The sequence below is a fragment of the Pseudophryne corroboree genome, chromosome 1 (assembly GCF_028390025.1).
Source record: "Pseudophryne corroboree isolate aPseCor3 chromosome 1, aPseCor3.hap2, whole genome shotgun sequence".
NCBI lineage: Eukaryota > Metazoa > Chordata > Amphibia > Anura > Myobatrachidae > Pseudophryne > Pseudophryne corroboree.
This window is the reverse complement of record NC_086444.1, coordinates 1,235,055,983-1,235,079,947: the sequence shown is the minus strand read 5'-3', so window position 1 is coordinate 1,235,079,947 and position 23,965 is coordinate 1,235,055,983. Positions and strand designations below refer to the sequence as shown.

General features: G+C 41.0%; 1 protein-coding gene across 1 annotated transcript in view; it reads left to right on the top strand.

Moving 5' to 3' along the window:
• The first annotated feature begins 328 nt into the window (after positions 1-328).
• The window catches only part of LOC135052561 (vomeronasal type-2 receptor 26-like), a 49,075-nt gene continuing 25,438 nt past the window's right edge, over positions 329-23,965 (top strand). The window contains exons 1-3 of the mRNA XM_063957439.1: positions 329-418; positions 11,009-11,092; positions 13,278-13,401. Coding sequence (XP_063813509.1) covers positions 329-418; positions 11,009-11,092; positions 13,278-13,401 — 298 coding nt within the window. The remainder of the gene's footprint in view (positions 419-11,008; positions 11,093-13,277; positions 13,402-23,965) is intronic.

Genomic DNA, 23,965 nt, shown 5'->3' with positions numbered 1-23,965 from the left:
GCAAGGTGCCTCAATCTGCTCCCGCTGCGTCCGGCACAGGTTATTATTCCCAATCGTAGTCCGTGTGGATCGTTAAGTAAGAAAAAGTTTAAAAAATGAAATTTATTTTGAAAAACTCATGTCGACCTTTTGACCTGTCGACCTAGAACATGTCAACCTAAGGACCATGTCGACCTAGAAATCATGTCGACCTACTTACTGTCGACCAATAGTGGTCGATATAAACATTGTCGACCTACTTACTGTCGACCTAGAGACCGGATCCCCTGCCAACACGAGCTTATAAAGAACACCAGCAGAATCCACAAGCAGCACACCACCCAGAAGGATGAAGCAGAGGAAGGTCCAGAGGTGGAAACAGGAGTCTACTCATGAGAAGAAAGTGATAAATGATGCCATTATTTCTAAATCATGTGATGTTTGTTGCAATTGCTGCAAAGTAAACTCTATTAGTTTCACAAACATCTTATTTAACATTACAATACACTTTCTTTGTTGGTAGACTACACAATGCTAAACAATTAACATTAAAAATACATATGTGTGACATTGTTTCTGCATATAGCAGCGTTCTGCAGAAGGACCGTAATGCGTTCTGGTCAGGGCATGCCGCTCTGTCCGCATCGCTAGCCACCTCTAAATAGAATGACTGGCTGGCAGGAGTGGGAAAATTCATGTGACCCCCAGCTCCCATTCAAAAGATGGCATAGTGGTGCACATGCCCCGCCATGCCAGGAGTTGTTTGCTGCATCGCACCACAACATATGAGGACACATCTTCATTAATTATGGAGAGATTTATGTTGCTTGCAGTTGTTTAATATGCTTATGTTTTAAAAAAACAGTTATTGGTAGTAATGGGTTCAAAGGCTGTCCACACACTCCACCAAAGTGCATCATGGTTTTCCTAAATATTTATGTTATTACAATTTATAGATATTTATTTATTTATTTATTTTTGTTTAAGAGGAAAATAAGGGGATAACCCAATCTTGCTTTTGGAAACCTCCAAGGCAGTTATAAGAGGTGACATTATAAGCTATGTTTCCGCAAGACGCAGGGAAGAAAAAGTCAGATTTAAAGTCCATTAGGAAGCTATGGCTGCGGCTTTTCAACTTTATGTTGACAGTGCCAATGATACCAATTTTACATCTTATAAGCAAGCCCGTCGTCTGCTGGAAACAAACCTGTTGTCCCAGTCTAAACAAAAATTGGATCACATGAAAAATAAATATTTTAGTTGGGTAATAAATCGGGCAACTTACTGTCTCATATGTCCAAATCGGGGCGTAAACGTAACCACATTCATATTATTAAAAATCCTTTGAATGGTGAGGTATAGTCTCGAAATTCAGACATAATTGCCAAATTTCAACCATTCTACGAACAATTATATACTGTAGATCACAGTATATATTCACAAAATTACAAGATAACTTGTTATATAAGGCACATCTACCTAAATTATCAAGTTGCCAAATAAGCTTTATAGAACGTGACATTTCCATGGAAGAATTACAAAGTACTATTTCAAATCTCCCAGCTCATAAAGTTCCAGGCCCAGATAGGCACACCAGTGACTACTTCAAGATGCTCAAACAGGATATCTGCCCAATTTTGTTGGACCTTTATCGCCTAATACATAGGCAATATCCTGATTACTCTACATTTAACACTTCTCACAATTTTTCTGGCTAAACCCAACAAGGACCCTCAATTAGTTTCATCCTAATTACTTTATTGAATTTTAATTTTAAAATATTGGCAAAAACACAAAAAAATAAACTCTACTTTTGTCAAATTTATTTGGAATCATAAACGTCAGAGGATAGGTTTGTTTAGACTCCAACAACCCTCATTTAGTGGAGGAATTCATTTTCCTAACTTAACAAATTATAATCATGCGGCTTTGTTATGTCATCTTTGAGACTGGCTGCATAATACGTGTATATATACAGACTCCGCATTGGAAGAATTCTTGCAGGGTTTAAGTTTAGTCTCTTTGCCCATGCCCATGACCAGGAAATACCAGAGAAGATACGGGAGAATACATTGCTTTGGAACACCCATAAGCTATGGCATATACTGCGTCATAAAAAAGGTTTTAATGCCTATAAATTTATTTTCCTTCCACTCCTTTATAATCTAGATTTCCGATATGGCCAAGCAATAAATCCATTCTTGTTATGGGCATATAGAGGAGTGAAGTCCATCGGTTGTTTCGTGGATACAGTGTCCAGGAGGCCTCTCACATTCCATCAGGTGGTTCAGAAATATGACTTTTTGTCCTCAATACCCTTTTCTTATTGTCAAACACAACATTATGTAAATCAAGTTATTTGTAATTTTTCTGATCAGGATTGGAACAATTCATTTGACACATTTTTATCTTATCCTCCACCCAGGGGCGTTTCTACAGAGGAATGGGCTCATGTGCACCTCCTGGTGGGCCCCCTTCTCTGAACGGCACTGTAGACTCCAGCATTGTGCCAGAGTCTACTGCGAATGTGCAGGCCTCCGGAAACATGGCGCCTGCCATGCTCCAGGGACCAATTTGCCTACTGTGTATGGCCATTTTGGCAGCGATTTCTGCAGCGACTGCAGCACATGGTGCTGGACTCCAAAATGGTAAATATTAAAATGGGTGCAATGTGTGCGATGTGGGACCCCCCTGGACCCTGGGGCCCGTGTGCAGTGTGGGACCCCCCTCGACCCTGGGTGCAATGTGTGCAGTGTGGGACCCCCCTGGACCCTGGGGCCTGTGTGCACCACACACATTGCACCCATTCTAGAAACGCCAATGCCTCCACCTGATTACAAAGCAATTTCTAGACACTATACCGTGCTACATGATAAAACTGAATAAGATACAATTCAGTCTGGATTGCCCCAATGGCGACAGCATTTTCCTAACATTACGGTCGACATGTTACTAAAAAATCTATGTGACTCCTGTCGTATCATTCCTGCCAGTTCATACAGGGAATGGTTCATAAACATTCACCACAGATCATATATTAGTCCACATAGAAGCTATGTAATGGTCTTGTCCTTCACGTACAGATGACCTCAATGTCTAGGGGAGAATGCAGACCTCTATCATAGTTTGTGGTTTTGTCCAAGAGTTAGGCCATTTGGGCTTAGAGTTTACAGATATACCCTCAATAATTTGGTAAATTATCTGCCATTTACTCCTGAATGGGCTATTCTGGGTATCCCTCCCCAGGGTCAACGGGTGTCCTGGGGATTCCGCAAACTTTTATTGATTTTGAGCTCTGCAGCTAAAAAGACTATTCTTCAAGTTTGGACTCATTCAGAAACACCCCCATTTTCTTTATTTAAAGAAAAATGTTTTATCTATTTTGAATGGACTGGATTAAAGTGTCCTTGGAAAAGGAATCTAGAGTAGCCAAATTTTTTGTACTTTGGGAAAGATATATCTCAATTATTCCCACCCATACTAAGCAATTACTTATCAAATGTTTTTTGACCACTTCATGGAATCTAACAAGGCTGGTGGATAATGATCCACCGATATAGTATGAATACTACTGGAGGTGTCGCCGGCGTCTCCTACATCTTATGATATATTTCATATTTTATATTTTATATTTTACATACTGTTAACCGATTAACATTGTATTCATTATATTAAAATTACCTTTTCATTACTGTCACTTTTGCAACAAAGGTCATTGATATTATTTTGTATCAAGCTTCAGAATTGTCAATAAAATATTTTGGAAAAGAAGAAAATAAGACAGCTTCAACACATAGAACTCTAAATGAGGGTTTGTGTGACCTGCAAAAAATACTTTGTATTTGCTGCATGAGATGATGGAATTATGACCCCAGGTTTATCACTATATACTGGTATAGGCGTGTGGGAAGCCAAATCTTGCATGAAGGCAAATTTATGCAGTATAATGCAACTCACCACAATATCTGCAACCTTTCCAGGAAAATAAATAAGCACCCCTCCTGATATGTCTAGACATCTCAGCCTGTTCTTCAAATTCCAAAGATGCACTGTGTCACAATCCTAGTGGATAAAAACTCTTCATCATATTTTGGTGTAATGCACAATAGTAGATTTGGGAATTTAGGTGCTTCACTAGTATGGTTGTGGCCTCTTAGCAACACTCAGGATCTATCCCAATGATCCTTAAACTAAACAAGAAATATATATGGTACAGAAGATGACACTACTGATTTTATCACCGTTTAGGATGGATACAGTGGTAGGAATGTCTAAATCAGTGTACATAGTAATTAGTAACATGAGATAAACAGATTAAGCTGACTAAATTGTACATTCCTTAAAACTATATGGAATGATCATCTAGAAATCATTGTATTCCCTTTTCTTTGTTATTCCTCTGGCCATAAAGTACAGGGCACAAATTAATTTCTTCAGCCCAGAAACTACATTCAGTAATTATTATCTGTATAAGTTCTAAATACTCTCTCATCTGCTCATAGACATTTGGGAGGTTTTACTATTCAAATTAAATGTTTATGCTTGAGGGCTACCTGATGTCTTAAAACATGGCAAGCATGGAGCCTGTGCTGCCCCTGGTTTCAGTGCAATTGTGTCTCCAGCCATCCTGAGATCATCATCTCCATCTCACTGCTACAGTCATCTTTAATAGAAATCAGGACTTCCACAATTGTCAAGAAGGGTAGAGCCATTTTATAGGCTAACAATTAGTAATTGTGTGTGTGTATGTCTTAAAGCAATAGTTTTATGGATTTCTATGTATCTCATCAGCCAGTTTTTATGGTTACATCTGACAACTATGTCTCACAGAAAAAAATAACTCTGATTGTGTATGTATGAACGCTGGAAGGTGGAGAACCCACTTACCTGCCCTTAGGTTTTTTAATTATTATGGGCCATTGGACTTGCTGTCTACATATTAGAATGGATGCTTTATAAGACAAGACCTGGATACATGTATATAGTGTGTCAGTATTGGGGATGTTAGGGACCCACCTGATGAATTGTGTGCATATTTTTAGCCAAACATGTGCTAAGAACCTCAATATTACTCCATGTTAAATTGCAGAGTTCACTATAATTGTTGTGATTATCAGTATCCCTAGTGCGTAGAGAACATTTTATCTCTTCCTTCATGTTACTACAAGTCTAAGGATGGCCTTAACTCTTATGTTTAAAATCAGGGTGTGCATTCAAGCTCCCCCACTTCAACCTTTATGTTTCACAACACTTGTATCCAGTAAAGAGTGATTCTGGCAGTTTTCTGGCAATTTTCATTTTACATAGAAACATAGAATTTGTCGGCAGATAAGAACCACTTGGCCCATCTAGTCTGCCCCTTATTTTTTTTTATTTATTTTTTTATATTCTTTTTATCACTAACCTTATTTGATCCTTATTTCTTTGTAAGGATATCCTTATGTCTCTCCCATGCATGTTTAAATTGCTCTAGTCATGGTCTACAAAGTCTTCACCTTCATTGCAAATTTACAGAACAGCTTTTTCAATTTAATTGATGTTACTGGGATCTCATTTTCAGGGTAACAATGTCAACAGAAAGTTATTGAGAATATAACATATTTAAAATAAGCAATCCATAACATGTACACATCTAAGGGACATCTTCTTTGATAGATGTTACAATATCAAGAGAGAGTGTTTCTATAATTAACTTATACTTAAATTTAGAAATAAATAGTATTTTATAAATTGCATGGAGAATGTGTCAATCAACCAATCCCAGGAAAAATTGCAATTGTAGTCCGATGTTATGTGTCAGCTGAACATCTGCATACAGTATTAAACCTGGGCAACCAACTACTGAGTTGCTAACCTGAACCCCATCGAAGCACCTCCACTGACAGCATGCCAAAGATTTCCACACCCATGACCATGCCATACCGCCATACATTCAGAACCAGAGGTGGATCCACCAAACCCACTTCCAGCTGCAATGCTCCTAGGAGATGGCAGTGAAAGCAAAATTGAAACATACATTTTATTATTTTTGCCTGATAAAATATTGTTTGCATATAGGGGCTAATTCAGTTAGGATCGTAAAAAGTAAAATTTTGCAAAAACTGCGGCCAATCACAAAATTGCGAAAGCATGCCCAAATGGAAAATCTGCAACAATAATTTAATGTTACAAAAAAAAGGTGGACTTGCCATATTTGCACTGTTTGCGATGAGATTTAAAAATCTGCATTTTTTTTGCAAAATAACTTACAATTAGTCGCATTTTTTGTGTAAAGGTTTTTGATGTCACAATTTAACATCAACCACACATAACATTGAGCAAACCATGCCTATTGACAGGATGCGTCATAACAACAAGACGAGCTACTGTACTTCCGCTGGTGAATCCACAAATACAGGCGGAAAAAGGAAAAAAATATGTTTTTTTATGTTGAAAGTTTACATACATGACATATTAATGTTTCTTTGTTATTAATAACATTCCTTATGTTTTTGTTTAATGTGAAACTATTTAAAAAAACAAAACAAAAAAGTGGTGCATAATTCAAAATGTCCTCAAAATCACAATTCTTGTGGTGATGTTATTATACATGTTTCTTTGTCAAGGAAAAAAAAAAAAAAAACAACAACAACCTTACACATGTATGTGGGTATGATTTTTGAAGATAATAATTGTTTGTTGCTTTAAATCTTAAAAAACTCAGCTTTAAAACAAAAAGCCATTAACCAAACTAAAACAAAAAAACTTGCTTGTAAATGTTATTGTACATGTTTGTAGGAAACAAATGTTTTCTTGACAAACCTGCGTTGTTATAAACTTAAAGAATTATTAGTTTACTAACATATTTTAGAGTAATACATGTGTTTGTTAAATAGTTTAATGCTCCCTTACATGTTGTTAAGTTTCAATGCAGCTGAATAAAGTGAATTGTGGTCAGCAGTGTGAGCTGCTTCAGCTGGGTGTAATGACGCAATGATTGCAGTATACATCGAACATTCTACAACTGAGGTCAGCTTGTGCAGATTTTAAGATAGACATGCAGTTACTCAGAAAGTGCACACCATAAATTTGCATTCAGTTGCAAAAAATGCGTATGCTCAGCATATCTAAAATCTGCCTATGCCGACAACACACACCCGCTCGTAGTTTCTGCGAGTCCAGCCATTTAGTATGACCCCTACACACCTAGTTTTCATAGTGTATATGCAGTTTTTGCTATGTCTCAGAAGTTGTATTTTTTGTCTCAGATTCTACTTCATGCATGACTGTTGTGTGCGTAATTTCACAATTTTTTTGCGATATTTGCAGTTTTTGCGTTCCTTGTTTAATAAGCCCCATAGTGTGTTGCCCTTATTGATTAATTTGTATTCATTTATACATATTTAAAATTAAACATACATTCACTTTGTACTTTCAAGTGTCTTTTTCCAAAAGATTAAAACAATAATTTTAAAAATATTACTGTCCCCAAATGTTTCTTAAATCTATATTTTCATAGGGAAATGATAAGTCCCACTACAGTATTTAACACAATGCTTAGGAATACAAAACATTGGCTACATAAATGTTATGTCTGTTCTCATGAACCCCGGCACCAGAATCCCTACCTGCGGTCATAATGCCAATGCCAGAACTCCGATAACAGATGAAATGCCGATGCCAGAATCCCAACCGCAAGCATCTGATGGTAAGTATGCAGGGGGCTACGGGTAGGGTTAGGCTTGGTAGGGAGAGTTAGCGGAGGAGGTTGGGGTTAAGCTGCAGGAAGGGAGGGTTAGGGGGAGTTTGGGGAAGGGAAATTATAATTACCTAGCCCCCATCAAAATAATCTTCATCATGATGCTATGGATGGTCTTTTGACTGCCAGCATCCTGGACACCAACATATCATATCACACCAAACCCACACAAAGGACAAAGTCATATATTAAAGTATGGTAAAAGTCAAAAGGTTGTCCTTTGTTTCTATGCAAAATTGTCTAAGGGTAAAGGATTTACAGTAACAGTGGTTCATGTATAAATGTGTGTATAGTGTGAAACCAGACTATTGAATACATTGCACATACACTAAACAACAATCACACTTTGAAAAAGGTCCTGAGAGGATCAAAACGCGTCAGTGATGAGAGAGTGTATATACATGGGACTTTCCTGAGACTCTGGACACTTGGCTATAAAATAAAACCTTTTTGTGAGTATTCACGTGGTTGCTATTGTGAGTTTTTAGTACGCATTTGAGTTAATCACTTGGGTGACCTTTGGGTGCTGATACACATAAAGAAACCTTTATGTGCATTATCACAGTCATATAAAAGTGAGCTTTAGGTATGTTAGTTCAAAAAAAGATTTTCTATCGGGCGACCACTGACTATAATATCCCTGCACAGTGGTGTATATTGATTGGAAGTTTCACTATACTACACATTGCCTTGTCATTCTGTTTTGCTTTCCTATATACCCAAATTTGGAGAAAAAATTCCCCTTAAGAAGATTCACTAATCGGACAAGTATAAGAATCCTTTATAAGAGGATTACAGCTACATTTGCTGTTTGTGTTAGGTACGCTGTCATTTACTTGTTGTCACCACATTCCAGAATGTATGGATATCTTGTTTGAAAAGAAACCTTTATAAATTCAGAAGACCCACTCTATGAAGTGAGTTCCGGTACGCTTGAATCTATTGATGTGTATTTGCTCTCTTGTAAACCGCTATAATTGAGAAATATTTTATACTCAAGACATTACTACACATTTTTTGTTTTTGCTTTTCTTTCTTTTAATATAAACTACCTCTGGAGAATAACCTGGATTTGAAGTGGAATTATTTCTGCTGAACCAGTAACTTTGTTGGTTTGATTCATGTGTTGCCTTTGATCTATTGTCTTGTCTCAAATATTTTTGTTACTAAATAACATTCAGCTTGCATCTATATTTGAAATTATTTAATAGCCAAATCCATCTTTCAAGCTGATAATTTGTAATGGTCAATTTTGCCAATGATCTACAACTTTTCTACACTTTGGAGTGTTTGTAAAAAAAAAAAATGTACCCCCCCAAAAAAAACCTCTAAGGGTGTGTACACACTAGGATAACATTGCAAACAGTGATATGTCATCCGCTATAGTACCCGACATCAGCAAGTGCATGCACACTTGCCGATGTCCGGAGTGGTGAACGCCAATGGGAACAGGGGCTTGTCTTCGATATTACCCATCAGACCTGCAATCAGCTGTTATATATCATTTGTACACACTAGATGATATCGTTCTGAACCAGCCAATATCAGCCAGATTGTGTGCAATTTCACCCAGTGAAGAACCAACTGATTAATGTCTGCTTGAACTGACTCACATTTTCTCTACACCGAGAGTCACCTGATGGTTCAAATCCCCCTGCTTGTTCACTGTGCATTACTTATTTTGGGGCTTAAATTGTCCTAAAGCCATATTATGCAATACACAACAACTGAGCACAATGTACGACACTTTGGATAGAAAGTACAATAAAATGTGTTGTATTATGGTTTTAGTCAATGTGTGCATTATTATACTTATTCATAGCAGGAGAATATGGGAGTGACAACAAAGTGAAAAAGTAACAGCAATACTCAGCAATACCTGTAAGGCCATGAGACAAAAGCAAGGAAATCGTGTTATAAAAAACATATTGTAATGTGGCTTGATAATATAGAGCCAGTGTAGCCTGTATTTACCCATCAGCCTACCCTTGAGCAATTCTCCTGCCTCAAATAGACAGATATCTCCCACTACATCTTTGCTTTATATAGCAGCATGCTGTAGTGGGATCATGATGCATATGCATAGCTGCCAGGCTCCCAGTGAAATGAATTGTACAGAATAAATAGCGAGAGCATGACCCACTATGCCACACGTTGTATGCTGCGATGAATGTTCATCACAGTATCAACGTAAAGGGACACATCATTATTATGGAGAGACGACTGACTGAGGATAAAGACATAACATGAGCCAGGATAGCCAACTACAACACTCATGAGAAGCTGTCATGCTGAGCCTTGTAGTTCCACAAATAAAATTCATATTCACACTCTATAGTACTAAGCACTGCTAATCAGAATACTTATAATACAATCTGCAATCAAATAGAGCAAAATTAAGGTGCTTAGCATTATTTTTGGCCAACAATATATGGGCTCACCAACTGCGACCTCGTAACCTCATTTTGTGGGTCCCTAACACTAGGGTTCAAGTCCATGACTTGGGACTACCTTAGTCAGCACAAGACAACCACCCAAATGCATCACACTAGTGAGAGGATAAAGTGGTAGAAAGTGTTACATAAATAAGACACAGAAGATATGAGTTAGGATTATTATATTGGTGAGAAGTAACACATACAGATGTATATATTTGCATAGTTGCATGCCCTGCAGAAAGCCATGTTGCAGCATGCTGGGTCACAGTAAAGATGAGCATGGCTACATCTGTAGAATGTAAAAGGTGTTACATATTACAAAATAACGGGCATGATGCCTAGTAAGGTATATGTGGGCTCCATCCTTAGGTGGTCTCAGCTTAATATGTGTGTGCAGTCAGTAGCACCCAGGACATTAGGCATACCTGAGATATTATAGCAATCTACCCTAATTCATGTCACTGTGACTTCTGGCTACAGAAGCAGATTTAGGTGTCGCTCAGATCCATCAGTGAAGCCAGGACGTGTGTCAAGTACCTATAAAGGGTGGGCTGGGAACTTCCAAGTACTCACCCAGTGACTGATTGAAAGAAGATGTAAAAAAAATGTAACATAGAAAACAGTTTGTGCAGCACAGATACTGTGCAAGACCATCCAATGTCTGGGTCTACATGACCCTTGACGAAGTCATAGAAATGCATTAAGTTGTTATGAGTGAGACAGAACATCTGGAGGTCATCACCATCAGATTTGGGTTTAAACAGTCCTGAAAAAAAACTAGGTCTATGAATCATGTGCGGTACCTGAGGATACTGCACATCCTGCTCTGTTTGCTGTTCCTGTGTCCTTTCAGTCAGGTGATAAGGTGAGCCACGTAAGAGGAGGACACAGCAACACACGTGACTCAGCCATGGATCACCCACCAGGATTGCTGCAGGTAATTTAGGGCACTTATATTTGCATCATCCACTTGGGAGATATCACAAACACAGAAACACACAGCTCATTTGGTCATCTATGTGATTCTTCCGAGTTGATTGCTCGTTAGCTGCTTTTAGCAGCAGTGCAAACGCTACGCTGCCGCCCTCTGGGAGTGTATCTTAGCTTAGCAGAACTGCTCGAAAATCTTTTCATGCAGTTTCTGAGTAACTACAGACCTACTCCTACCTTGCGATCACGGCAGACAGGTTAGTTCCTGTTTTGACATCACATACACGCCCTGCGTTCGGCCAGCCACGCCTACGTTTCCCCAGCCACTCCCCCATTTTCCCAGGCACGCCTGCGTTTTCATCTGACACGCCTGCATTTTTAGCACACTCCCGGAAAACGGTCAGTTACCTCCCAGAAACACCTACTTCCTGTCAATCACTCACCGATCAGCAGAGCGACTGAAAAGCTTCGCTCGGCCCTGTGTATAACTGCATACTTTTGTGTGAAAGTACTTAGCGCGTGCGCACTGCAGCCCATACGCATGTGCAGAACAGCCAAATGTTATCCTGATCGCTGTGATGCGAAAAATGGCAGCAAGCGATCAACTCGGAATGAGGGCCTAAGACAAGACACCAATGTGTCAGTGATTTATGATTTAGCTAAGTTGTCATCTCCTGTGCTGTAAATGTCTTGTATCTTATTATGAGGTCACAGGTGTGAACCCAGGCTCGGTACTACCTTACACATTGTATATGCATTAGATAGATAACAACTCTGTGACAATTAAACAGTATGTAATTAGAGATGAGCGAATTTGGTTCCTCGAGATCCGAACCCCCCGAACTTCAACTATTTTACACGGTTCCTAGGCAGCCTCGGATCTTCCCGCCTTGCTCGGTTTACCCAAACGCACCCGAACGTCATCATCCCGCTGTCGGATTCTCGCAAGATTTGTATTCTATATAAAGAGCGCGTGTCGCCGCCATTTTCCCTCGTGCATTGGAGATTGAACGGAGAGGACATGGCTGCGTTCTCTTCCTGAAAAGCTCCGTAATCTGTGCTCAGTGTGCTGCAAATAATCTGTGCTCAGTGTGCTGCAAATATCTGTGCTCAGTGTGCTGAAAATATCTGTGCTCAGTGTTCTGCAAATATCTGTACTCAGTGTGCTGCAAATATCTGTGCTCAGTGTGCTGCATTGTGGTGACTGGGGACCACCAGTATATAATTATACTTACAGTATTACAGTACAGTAGGCCATTGCTGTATGTTGCAGCTCTGTGTCACTGCAAGTATCCATTCCATATCTGTGCGGCATTTTTGTGAGCAGTATATATATCGTATATATAGTATTACAGTGCAGCATTTTGGTGACCCAACAGTATATAGTTGTGTACAGAAGGCCATTGCTGCATCTTGCAGCTCTATCTCACTGCAAGTATCCGTCCATTCCGTTTTCTTCCAGTGATTTGGACCAATAAAACCATTGATTAGAACAAATAATTCCAGTTATTTTGACATTTTCTTCCAGTGATTTGGACCAATAATACCATTGATTAGAACGAATAATTCCAGTGATTTTGTCAATTTCTTCCAGTGATTTGGACCAATAATTCCATTGATTAAAACAAATAATTCCTGTGATATTGAGGCGTCACTTAGCTTAGCTGTCCAGCGGCCTTGGTGCACCTCTTTTTCTCTTTTCTTTGCATCATGTGCTGTTTGGGGCTTTTTTTTTTTAAGTGCCATCCTGTCTGACACTGCAGTGCCACTCCTAGATAAGCCAGGAGTTTGTGCCGCCCTCTTGGGTCACTTTGCTTAGTCATCCAGCGACCTCGGTGCAAATTTTATGACTAAAAATAGTATTGTGAGGTGTGTGGTGTTCAGAGTAGTCAGGAAATTAGTGGAAATTATGGTTATTGAGGATAATAATACTATAGGATCGAAATTACCCCCAAATTCTATGATTTAAGCTGTTTTTGATGGGTTTTTGAAGAAAAACACCCAAATCCAAAACACACCCGAATCCGACAAAAATTTTTCAGGGAGGTTTTGCCAAAACGCTTACGAATCCAAAACACGGCCGAGGAACCAAATCCAAAACCAAAACACAAAAGCCGAAAAATTTCCAGTGCACATCTAGTTATTTCTATATCTAATTTCATTAATGATTCACTTATTTCTCCCTGTTTAAGATCCCCAAATCCCGGTGCAACGACAGATGTTCTCCTGGATACAGAAAAGCCTCTAATGGAGGATTCCATGTCTGCTGCTATGACTGCATCCCATGTTCTGAGGGAGAAATGTCCAATGTTACAGGTAAAGATGTGTTATACACTGGAAAAATCACCATTTGAGAGTAACTGAGGATACAATTGCTATGGTAAATGCACTCAGGAAACAGTAGAGTATGGTAAATGCACTCAGGATACAGTAGAGTATGGTAAATGCACTCAGGAAACAGTAGAGTATGGTGAATGCATTCAGGAGACAGTAGAGTATGGTAAATGCACTCAGGTGACAGTAGAGTATGGTGAATGCACTTGGGTGACAGTAGAGTATGGTAAATGCACTCAGGAAAGAGTAGAGTATGGTGAATGCATTCAGGAGACAGTAGAGTATAGTAAATGCACTCAGAAGATAGTAGATTATGGTAAATGCACTCAGGAGACAGTATAGTATGGTAAATGCACTCAGGATACAGTAGAGTATAGTAAATGCACTCAGGAGACAGTTGAGTATGGTAAATGCACTTAGGAAACTGAAGAGTATGGTAAATGCACTCAGGAGACAGTAGAGTATGGTAAATGCCCTCAGGAGACAGTAGAGTTTGGTAAATGCCCTCAGGAGACAGTAGAGTTTGGTAAATGCACTCAGGAGACAGTAGAGTATGGAGAATGCACTCAGGAGACAGCAGAGTATGGTGAATGCACTCAGGAAAGAGTAGAGTATGGTGAATGCACTCAGGAGACAGTAGAGTATTGTAAATGCACTTAGGCAACAGAAGAGTATGGTATATGCACTCAGGAGACAGTAGAGTTTGGTAAATGCACTCAGGAGACAGTAGAGTATGGTGAATGCACTTAGGAGACAGAAGTAGAATATGGTAAATGCACTCAGGAGACAGTAGAGTATGTTGAATGCACTCAGGAGGCAGTAGAGTATGGTCAATGCACTCAGGAGACAGTAGAGTATGGTAAATGCACTCAGGATACAGTAGAGTATGGTCAATGCACTCAGGAGACAGTAGAGTATGGTAAATGCACTCAGGATAAAGTAGAATATGGTAAATGCACTCAGGAGACAGTAGAGTATGGTAAATGCACTCAGGAGACAGTAGAGTATGGTAAATGCACTCAGGATGAAGTAGAATATGGTAAATGCACTCAGGATACAGTACAGTATGGTAAATGCACTCAGGAGTCAGTAGAGTGTGGTAAATGCACTCAGGAGACAGTAGAGTATGGTAATTGCACTCAGGATACAGTAGAGTATGGTAAATTCACTCAGGATACAGTAGAGTATGGTAAATGTACTCAGGAGACAGTAGAGTATGGTAAATGCACTCAGTAGACAGTAGAGTATGGTAAATTCACTCAGGATACAGTAGAGTATGGAAAATGCACTCAGGGGACAGTAGATTATGGTAAATGCACTCAGGTGACAGTAGAGTATGGTTAATGCACTCAGGATAGAGTACAGTATGGTAAATGCACTCAGGAGTCAGTAGAGTATGATAAATGCACTCAGGAGACAGTAGAGTATGGTAAATGTACTCAGGAGTCAGTAGAGTATGGTAAATTCACTCAGGATACAGTAAAGTTTGGTAAATGTACTCAGGAGACAGTAGAGTATGGTAAATGCACTCAGGGGACAGTAGAGTATGGTAAATGCACTCAGGAGACAGTAGAATATGGTAAATGCACTCAGGAGACAGTAGAGTATGGTAAATGCACTCAGGATACAGTACAGTATGGTAAATGCACTCAGGAGTCAGTAGAGTCTGGTAAATTCACTCAGGAGACAGTAGAGTATGGTAATTGCACTCAGGATACAGTAGAGTATGGTAAAAGCACTCAGGATGCTGTAGAGTATGGTAAATGCACTGAGGAGACAGTAGAGTATGGTAAATGCACTCAGGAGACAGCAGAGTATGGTAAATGCACTCAGGAGACAGTAGAGTATGGTAAATGCACTCAGGGGACAGTAGAGTATGGTAAAAGCACTCAGGATGCAGTAGAGTATGGTAAATGCACTCAGGAGACAGTAGAATATGGTAAATGCACTGAGGATACAGTAAAGTATGGTAAATGCACTCAGGAGACAGTAGAGTATGGTAAATGCACTCAGGGGACAGTACAGTATGGTAAATGCACTCAGGAGACAGTAGAGTGTGGTAAATGCACTCAGGAGACAGTAGAGTATGGTAAATGCACTCAGGGGACAGTACAGTATGGTAAATGCACCCAGGAGACAGTAGAGTATGGTAAATGCACTCAGGAGACAGTAGAGTATGGTAAATGCACTGAGGATACAGTAAAGTATGGTAAATGCACTCAGGAGACAGTAGAGTATGGTAAATGCACTCAGGGGACAGTACAGTATGGTAAATGCACTCAGGAGACAGTAGAGTGTGGTAAATGCACTCAGGAGACAGTAGAGTATGGTAATTGCACTCAGGATACAGTAAAGTATGGTAAATTCACTCAGGATACAGTAGAGTATGGTAAATGTACTCAGGAGACAGTAGAGTATGGTAAATGCACTCAGTAGACAGTATAGTATGGTAAATTCACTCAGGAGACAGTAGAGTATGGTAAATGCACTCAGGAGACAGTAGAGTATGGTAAATGTACTCAGGAGACAGTAGATTATGGTAAATGTACTCAGAAGAGAGTAGAGCATGGTAAATGCACTCAGGATACAGTACAGTATGGTAAATGCACTCAGGAGTCAGTAGAGTGTGGTAAATGCACTCAGGAGACAGTAGAGTATGGTAATTGCACTCAGGATACAGTAGAGTATGGTAAATTCACTCAGTATACAGTAGAGTATGGTAAATGTACTCAGGAGACAGTAGAGCATGGTAAATGCACTCAGGATACAGTACAGTATGGTAAATGCACTCAGGAGTCAGTAGAGTGTGGTAAATTCACTCAGGAGACAGTAGAGTATGGTAATTGCACTCAGGATACAGTAGAGTATGGTAAATGTACTCAGGAGACAGTAGAGTATGGTAAATGCACTCAGTAGACAGTAGAGTATGGTAAATTCACTCAGGAGACAGTAGAGTATGGTAAATGCACTCAGGAGACAGTAGAGTATGGTAAATGCACTCAGGAGACAGTAGATTATGGTAAATGTACTCAGGAGAGAGTAGAGCATGGTAAATGCACTCAGGATACAGTACAGTATGGTAAATGCACTCAGGAGTCAGTAGAGTGTGGTAAATGCACTCAGGAGACAGTAGAGTATGGTAATTGCACTCAGGATACAGTAGAGTATGGTAAATGCACTCAGGAGACAGTAGAGTATGGTAAATGCACTCAGGAGACAGTAGAGTATGCTAAATGCACTTAGGACACAGTAGAGTATGGTAAATGCACTCAGGAGACAGTAGAGTATGGTAAATGCACTCAGGAGACAGTAGAGTATGGTAAATGCACTCAGGAGTCAGTAGAGTATGGTAAGTGCACTGAGGATACAGTACAGTATGGTAAATGCACTGAGGATACAGTACAGTATGGTTAATGCACTCAGGGGACAGTAGAGTATGGTAAATGCACTCAGGAGACAGTAGAGTATGGTAAATGCACTCAGGAGACAGTACAGTATGGTAAATGCACTGAGGATACAGTACAGTATGGTAAATGCACTCAGGATACAGTAAAGTATGGTAAATGCACTCAGGATACAGTAGAATATGGTAAATGCACTCAGGAGACAGTAGAGTATGGTAAATGCACTCAGGAGACAGTAGAGTATGGTAAATGCACTGAGGATACAGTAAAGTATGGTAATTGCACTCAGGATACAGTAGTGTATGGTAAATGCACTCAGGAGACAGTAGAGTATGGTAAATGCACTCAGGAGACAGTAGAGTATGGTAAATGCACTCAGGAGACAGTAGAGTATGGTAAATGCACTCAGGAGACAGTAGAGTATGGTAAATGCACTCAGGAGACAGTACAGTATGGTAAATGCTCTGAGGATACAGTACAGTATGGTAAATGCACTCAGGATACAGTAAAGTATGGTAAATGCACTCAGGATACAGTAGAATATGGTAAATGCACTCAGGAGACAGTAGAGTATGGTAAATGCACTCAGGAGACAGTAGAGTATGGTAAATGCACTGAGGATACAGTAAAGTATGGTAATTGCACTCAGGATACAGTAGCGTATGGTAAATGCACTCAGGAGACAGTAGAGTATGGTAAATGCACTCAGGAGACAGTAGAGTATGGTAAATGCACTCAGGAGACAGTAGAGTATGGATAATGCACTCAGGAGACAGTAGAGTATGGTAAATGCACTCAGGAGACAGTAGAGTATGGTAAATGCACTGAGGATACAGTACAGTATGGTAAAAGCACTCAGGATACAGTAGAGTATGGTAAATGCACTCAGGAGACAGTAGAGTATGGTAAATGCGCCGAGGATACAGTACAGTATGGTAAATGCACTCAGGAGACAGTAGAGTATGGTAAATACACTCAGGATACATTAGAGTATGGTAAATGCACTCAGGATACAGTAGAGTATGGTAAATGCACTCAGGGGATAGTAGAGTATGGTAAATGCAATCAGGAGACAGTAGAGTATGATAAATGCACTCAGGTGACAGTAGAGTATGGTAAATGCACTCAGGTGACAGTAGAGTATGGTAAATGCACTCAGGGGATAGTAGAGTATGGTAAATGCACTCAGGGGATAGTAGAGTATGGTAAATGCACTCAGGATACAGTAGAGTATGGTAAATGCACTCAGGAAACAGTAGAGTATGGTAAATGCACTCAGGAGACAGTAGAGTATGGTAAATGCACCGAGGATACAGTACAGTATGGTAAATGCACTCAGGAGAAAGTAGAGTATGGTAAATGCACTCAGGATACAGTAGAGTATGGTAAATGAACTCAGGATACAGTAGAGTATGGTAAATGCACTCAGGAGACAGTAGAGTATGGTAAATGCACTCAGGGGATAGTAGAGTATGATAAATGCACTCAGGAGACAGTAGAGTATGGTAAATGCACTCAGGGGATAGTAGAGTATGGTAAATGCACTGAGGATACAGTACAGTATGGTAAATGCACTCAGGAGACAGTACAATATGGTTTCTCTCTTTACCACTGTCAATGATGGCATCTGCAGCGTTGCTTCTGACACACATTCAAAGTCACCACAACTAACAATCACCAAATATCCCAATATACATACAGCAAATACATGTCTGTGTTATTAGACATAAGACTGGGTCACATGACATAGACAGGACTCCACATTCTGGGCTTGCATCAGAGATTTTCGTACAGGTGCTGCAGCTGTGTCTTTATATACAGTGACTGTGATAAAAATATGCAATGGGGAGAAGGAAACATTAGGGGCGACAGAGAAAGATCCCACAGATGACAATAGTAGAGCATATATAAAATACATTCATATATACAATGCACGCACATACTGTACAGTATCTGCCAACTGTCCTGTTTAAGGCGGGACAGTCCCATTTTTCAGGCATTGTACAGCTGTACTACCAACAGGCTACAGGGTCCCATGGTTGGGGTGGGCAAGGAATTAGAATGACTCCTGTCCTTCGCTGCCCTGGGGGGGATGTAGCTCACAGCAGCAGCACAAATGTCCTTCCTTCTGTAGGAATAATTTTGGGAGGTATGTGTGTGTATAGAGTGGTATGTGTGTATTGAGGGGTATGTGTGTGTGTGTGTGTGTGTGTGTGTGTGTGTGTGTGTGTATAGAGGAATGTGTGTATAGAGATGTGTGTATAGAGTGGTATGTGTGTATAGAGGGGTATGTGTGTGTGTGTGTGTGTGTGTGTGTATAAATATGTGTGTATAGAGGGGTGTGTGTGTGTGTGTGTGTGTGTGTGTGTATAGAGGGGTGTGTGTATATAAATATGTGTGTATACAGGGGTATGTGTGTGTGTGTGTGTGTGTGTGTGTGTGTGTGTGTGTGTGTGTGTAGAGGAATGTGTGTATAGAGGTGTGTGTATAGAGTGGTATGTGTGTATAGAGGGGTATGTGTGTGTGTGTGTGTGTGTGTATAGAGGGGTGTGTGTATATAAATATGTGTGTATAGAGGGGTGTGTGTGTGTGTAGAGGAATGTGTGTATAGGTGTGTGTGTATAGAGGTGGGAGTGTGTGTGTGTGTAGAGCGGTATGTGTGTATAGGGTGTGTGTACGGAGGGGTGTATGTGGAGAGGAATGTGTGTATAGAGGTGTATGTGCGTACAGGAATGTGTGTATAGAAAGGTGTGTGCGTGTGCATAGAGGGATGTTTGTGTGTGTGCATAGGGTGTGTATAGGGTGTGTGTATAGTGGGGTGTTTGTGTGTATAGAGGGTGTATGTATAGAGAAGTATGTGTGTATAGAGGGGTATGTGTGTATAGGGTGTGTGTATAGAGGGGTATGTGTGTATAGAGTGTGTGTATAGAGGGTTGTGTGCGTAGAGGAATGTATGTATAGAGGGATGTTTATGTGTGTGTATAGGGTATGTAGAGGGGTGTGTGTGTAGAGGAATGTGTGTATAGAGGGGTATGTGTGTATAGAGGGGTGTTTGTGTGTAGAGAGGGGTGTGTGCGTGTATAGAGAACTATGTGTGTATAGAGGGGTATGTGTGCATATGGTGTGTGCATAGAGGGGTGTGTGTAGAGGAATGTGTGTATAGAGGGTGTTTGTGTATAGGGTGTGTGTATAGAGAAGTATGTGTGTATAGAGGGATATATGTGTATAGTGTGCGTGTATAGAGGGGTGTTTGTGTGTATAGAGGGGTGTGTGTATAGAGAAGTATGTGTATAGAGGGAAATGTGTGTATAGAGAAGTATGTGTATAGAGGGATATGTGTGTGTATAGGGTGTGTGTATAGAGGGGTGTGTGTGTAGAGGAATGTGTGCATAGAAGGGTGTTTGTGTGTGTGTGTGTGTGTGTATAGGGTGTGTGTATAGAGGGGTGTGGGTAGAGGAATGTGTGTATAGAGGGGTGTTTGTGTGTGTGTGTGTGTGTGAGTGTGTATAGAGTGTGTGTATAGAGGGGTGTGTGTGTAGAGGAATGTGTGTATAGAGGGGTGTTTGTGTGTGAGTGCATAAAGGGTTGTGTGTATAGAGGGGTGTGTAGAGGAATGTATGTATAGAGGTGTGTGTGTGTGTGTGTGTGTATATATAGAGGGGTGTGTGTAGAGGATTGTGTGTATAGAGGGGTGTGTGTGTGTGTGTGTGTGTGTGTGTGTGTGTGTGTGTGTGTGTGAATAAAGGGGTATGTGTGTATAGAGAAGTATGTGTGTATAGAGGGGTATGTGTGTATAGAGACATATGTGTATAGAGGGGTATGTGTGTATAGTGTGTGTGTGTGTGTGTGTATAGAGGGGTGTGTGTATAGAGGGGTATGTGTGTATAGAGGGGTGTGTGTAGAGGAATGTGTGTATAGAGGGGTGTGTGTGTGTGTGTGTGTGTGTGTGTGTGTGTGTGTGTGTGTGTGTGTGTGTGTGTGTGTATAATGGGTGTGTGTGTATGTGTGTGTGTGTGTGTGTGTGTGTGTGTGTGTGTGTAGAGAAGTATGTGTGAATAGAGAAGTGTGTGTATAGGGTGTGTGTATAGAGGAATATGTGTGTATAGAGGGGTGTGTGTAAAGGAATGTGTGTATGGAGGGGTGTGTGTGTTTGTGTGGGGGAATAGAGGGTTGTTTGTGTGTATAGAGGGGTGCGTGCGTGTATAGAGTAGTATGTGTGTATAGAGGGGTATGTGTGTATAGAGTGTGTGTATAGAGGGTGTTTGTGTATAGGGTGTGTGCATAGAGAAGTATGTGTGTATAGAGGGGTATGTGTGTATAGTGTGCGTTTATAGAGGGGTGTGTTTGTGTATAGAGAGGTATGTGCGTATAGAGGGGTATATGTGTATAGAGAAGTATGTGTGTAGAGGGGTATGTGTGTATAGGGTGTGTGTATAGAGGGGTGTGTGTGTAGAGGAATGTGTGCATAGAAGGGTGTTTGTGTGTGTGTGTGTGTAGGGTGTGTGTATAGAGGTGTGTGTGTAGAGGAATGTGTGCATAGAAGGGTGTTTGTGTGTGTGTGTGTGTGTACAGGGTGTGTGTATAGAGGGGTGTGTTTATAGGGAGTGTGTATAGAGGGGTGTGTGTAGAGGAATGTGTGTATAGAGGGGTGTTTGTGTGTGAGTGCATAAAGGGTTGTGTGTATAGAGGGGTGTGTAGAGGAATGTATGTATAGAGGTGTGTGTGTGTGTGTGTGTGTGTGTGTGTGTGTATATATAGAGGGGTGTGTGTAGAGGATTGTGTGTATAGAGGGGTGTGTGTGTGTGTGTGTGTGTGTGTGTGTGTGTGAATAAAGGGGTATGTGTGTATAGAGAAGTATGTGTGTATAGAGGGGTATGTGTGTATAGAGACATATGTGTATAGAGGGGTATGTGTGTATAGTGTGTGTGTGTGTATAGAGGGGTGTGTGTATAGAGGGGTATGTGTGTATAGAGGGGTGTGTGTAGAGGAATGTGTGTATAGAGGGGTGTGTGTGTGTGTGTATAGAGGGTGTGTGTGTGTGTGTGTGTGTGTGTGTGTGTGTGTGTAGAGAAGTATGTGTGAATAGAGAAGTGTGTGTATAGGGTGTGTGTATAGAGGAATATGTGTGTATAGAGGGGTGTGTGTAAAGGAATGTGTGTATGGAGGGGTGTGTGTGTTTGTGTGGGGGAATAGAGGGTTGTTTGTGTGTATAGAGGGGTGCGTGCGTGTATAGAGTAGTATGTGTGTATAGAGGGGTATGTGTGTATAGAGTGTGTGTATAGAGGGTGTTTGTGTATAGGGTGTGTGCATAGAGAAGTATGTGTGTATAGAGGGGTATGTGTGTATAGTGTGCGTTTATAGAGGGGTGTGTTTGTGTATAGAGAGGTATGTGCGTATAGAGGGGTATATGTGTATAGAGAAGTATGTGTGTAGAGGGGTATGTGTGTATAGGGTGTGTGTATAGAGGGGTGTGTGTGTAGAGGAATGTGTGCATAGAAGGGTGTTTGTGTGTGTGTGTGTATAGGGTGTGTGTATAGAGGTGTGTGTGTAGAGGAATGTGTGCATAGAAGGGTGTTTGTGTGTGTGTGTACAGGGTGTGTGTATAGAGGGGTGTGTTTATAGGGAGTGTGTATAGAGGGGTGTGTGTAGAGGAATGTGTGTATAGAGGGGTGTTTGTGTGTGTGTGTGTGTGTGTGTGTGTATAGGGTGTGTGTATAGAGGTATGGGTGTGTAGAGAAATGTGTGTATAGAGGGGTGTTTGTGTGTGAGTGCATAAAGGGGTGTGTATAGAGGGGTGTGTGTAGAGGAATGTGTGTATAGAGGGGTGTTTGTGTGTGTGTGTGTGTGTGTGTGTGTGTGTGTGTGTGTGTGTATAGAGGGGTGTGTGTAGAGGAATGTGTGTATAGAGGGGTGTGTGTGTGTATAGGGGTATGTGTGTATAGAGAAGTATGTGTGCATAGAGGGGTATGTGTGTATAGAAAAGCATGTGTATAGAGGGGTATATTTGTATAGGGTGTGTGCAGAGAGGGGTGTGTGTGTATAGAGGGGTATGTGTGTAAAGAGGGGTGTGTGTAGAGGAATGTGTGTATAGAGGGGTGTGTGTGTATAGAGAAGTATGTGTGTATAGAGGGGTGTGTGTATAGAGGGGAATGTGTGTGTAGATGGTGTGTGTAGAGGAATGTGTGTATAGAGGGGTGTGTGTGGGGGGGGTATAGAGGGGTGTGTGTGGGTATAAAGGGTGTGTGTGTGTGTGTGTGTGTATAGAGTGGTGTGTGTGTGTATAGAGGGTGTGTCTATAGAGAAGTATGTGTGTATAGAGCGGTGTGTGGATAGGGTGTGTGTATAGATGTGTATGTGTGTATATAGGGGTATGTGTGTATAGGGTGTGTGTATAGAGGGGTATGTGTGTATAGGGTGTATGTATAGAGGGGTATGGGTGTATAGGGTGTGTGTATTGAGGGTTATGTGTGTATAGGGTGTATGTATAGAGGGGTATGTGTGTATAGGGTGTGTGTATAGAGGGGTGTGTGTGTGTAGAGGAATGTGTGTATAGAGGGGTATGTGTGTATATAGGGGTGTTTATGTTTATAGAAGGGTGTGTGCGTGTATAGAGAAGTATGTGTGTATAGAGGGGTATGTGTGTATTTGGTGTATGTATAGAGGGGTATGTGCAGAGGCGTAACTAGGGTTTTTGGAGCCCAGGGCAAGAAGGAAAATGGCGCCCCCCCCCCCCTTCAAAAAATAAACACACTAAAAGAAGCATGTGCGCGCGCCGAAGGCAGAAGGGGTGTGGCTACGCTCCAGAAGGGGTGTGGCCACTGAAAATGGCCCACAGTGCCAGTTACATTGCCCCACGGTGCCGGATACAATGCCCCACTCCGTGCCGGATACAATGCCCCACTCAGTGCAGGATACAATGCCCCACTCAGTGCCGGATACAATGCCCCACTCAGTGCCGGATACAATGCCCCACTCAGTGCCGGATACAATGCCCCACGGATACAATGCCCCACTCAGTGCCAGTTACATTGCCCCACAGTGCTAGTTACATGCCCCACAGTGCTAGTTACATGCCCCACAGAGCCAGATACATGCCCCACAGTGCCAGTTACATTGCACCACAGTGCCGGATACAGTGCCCC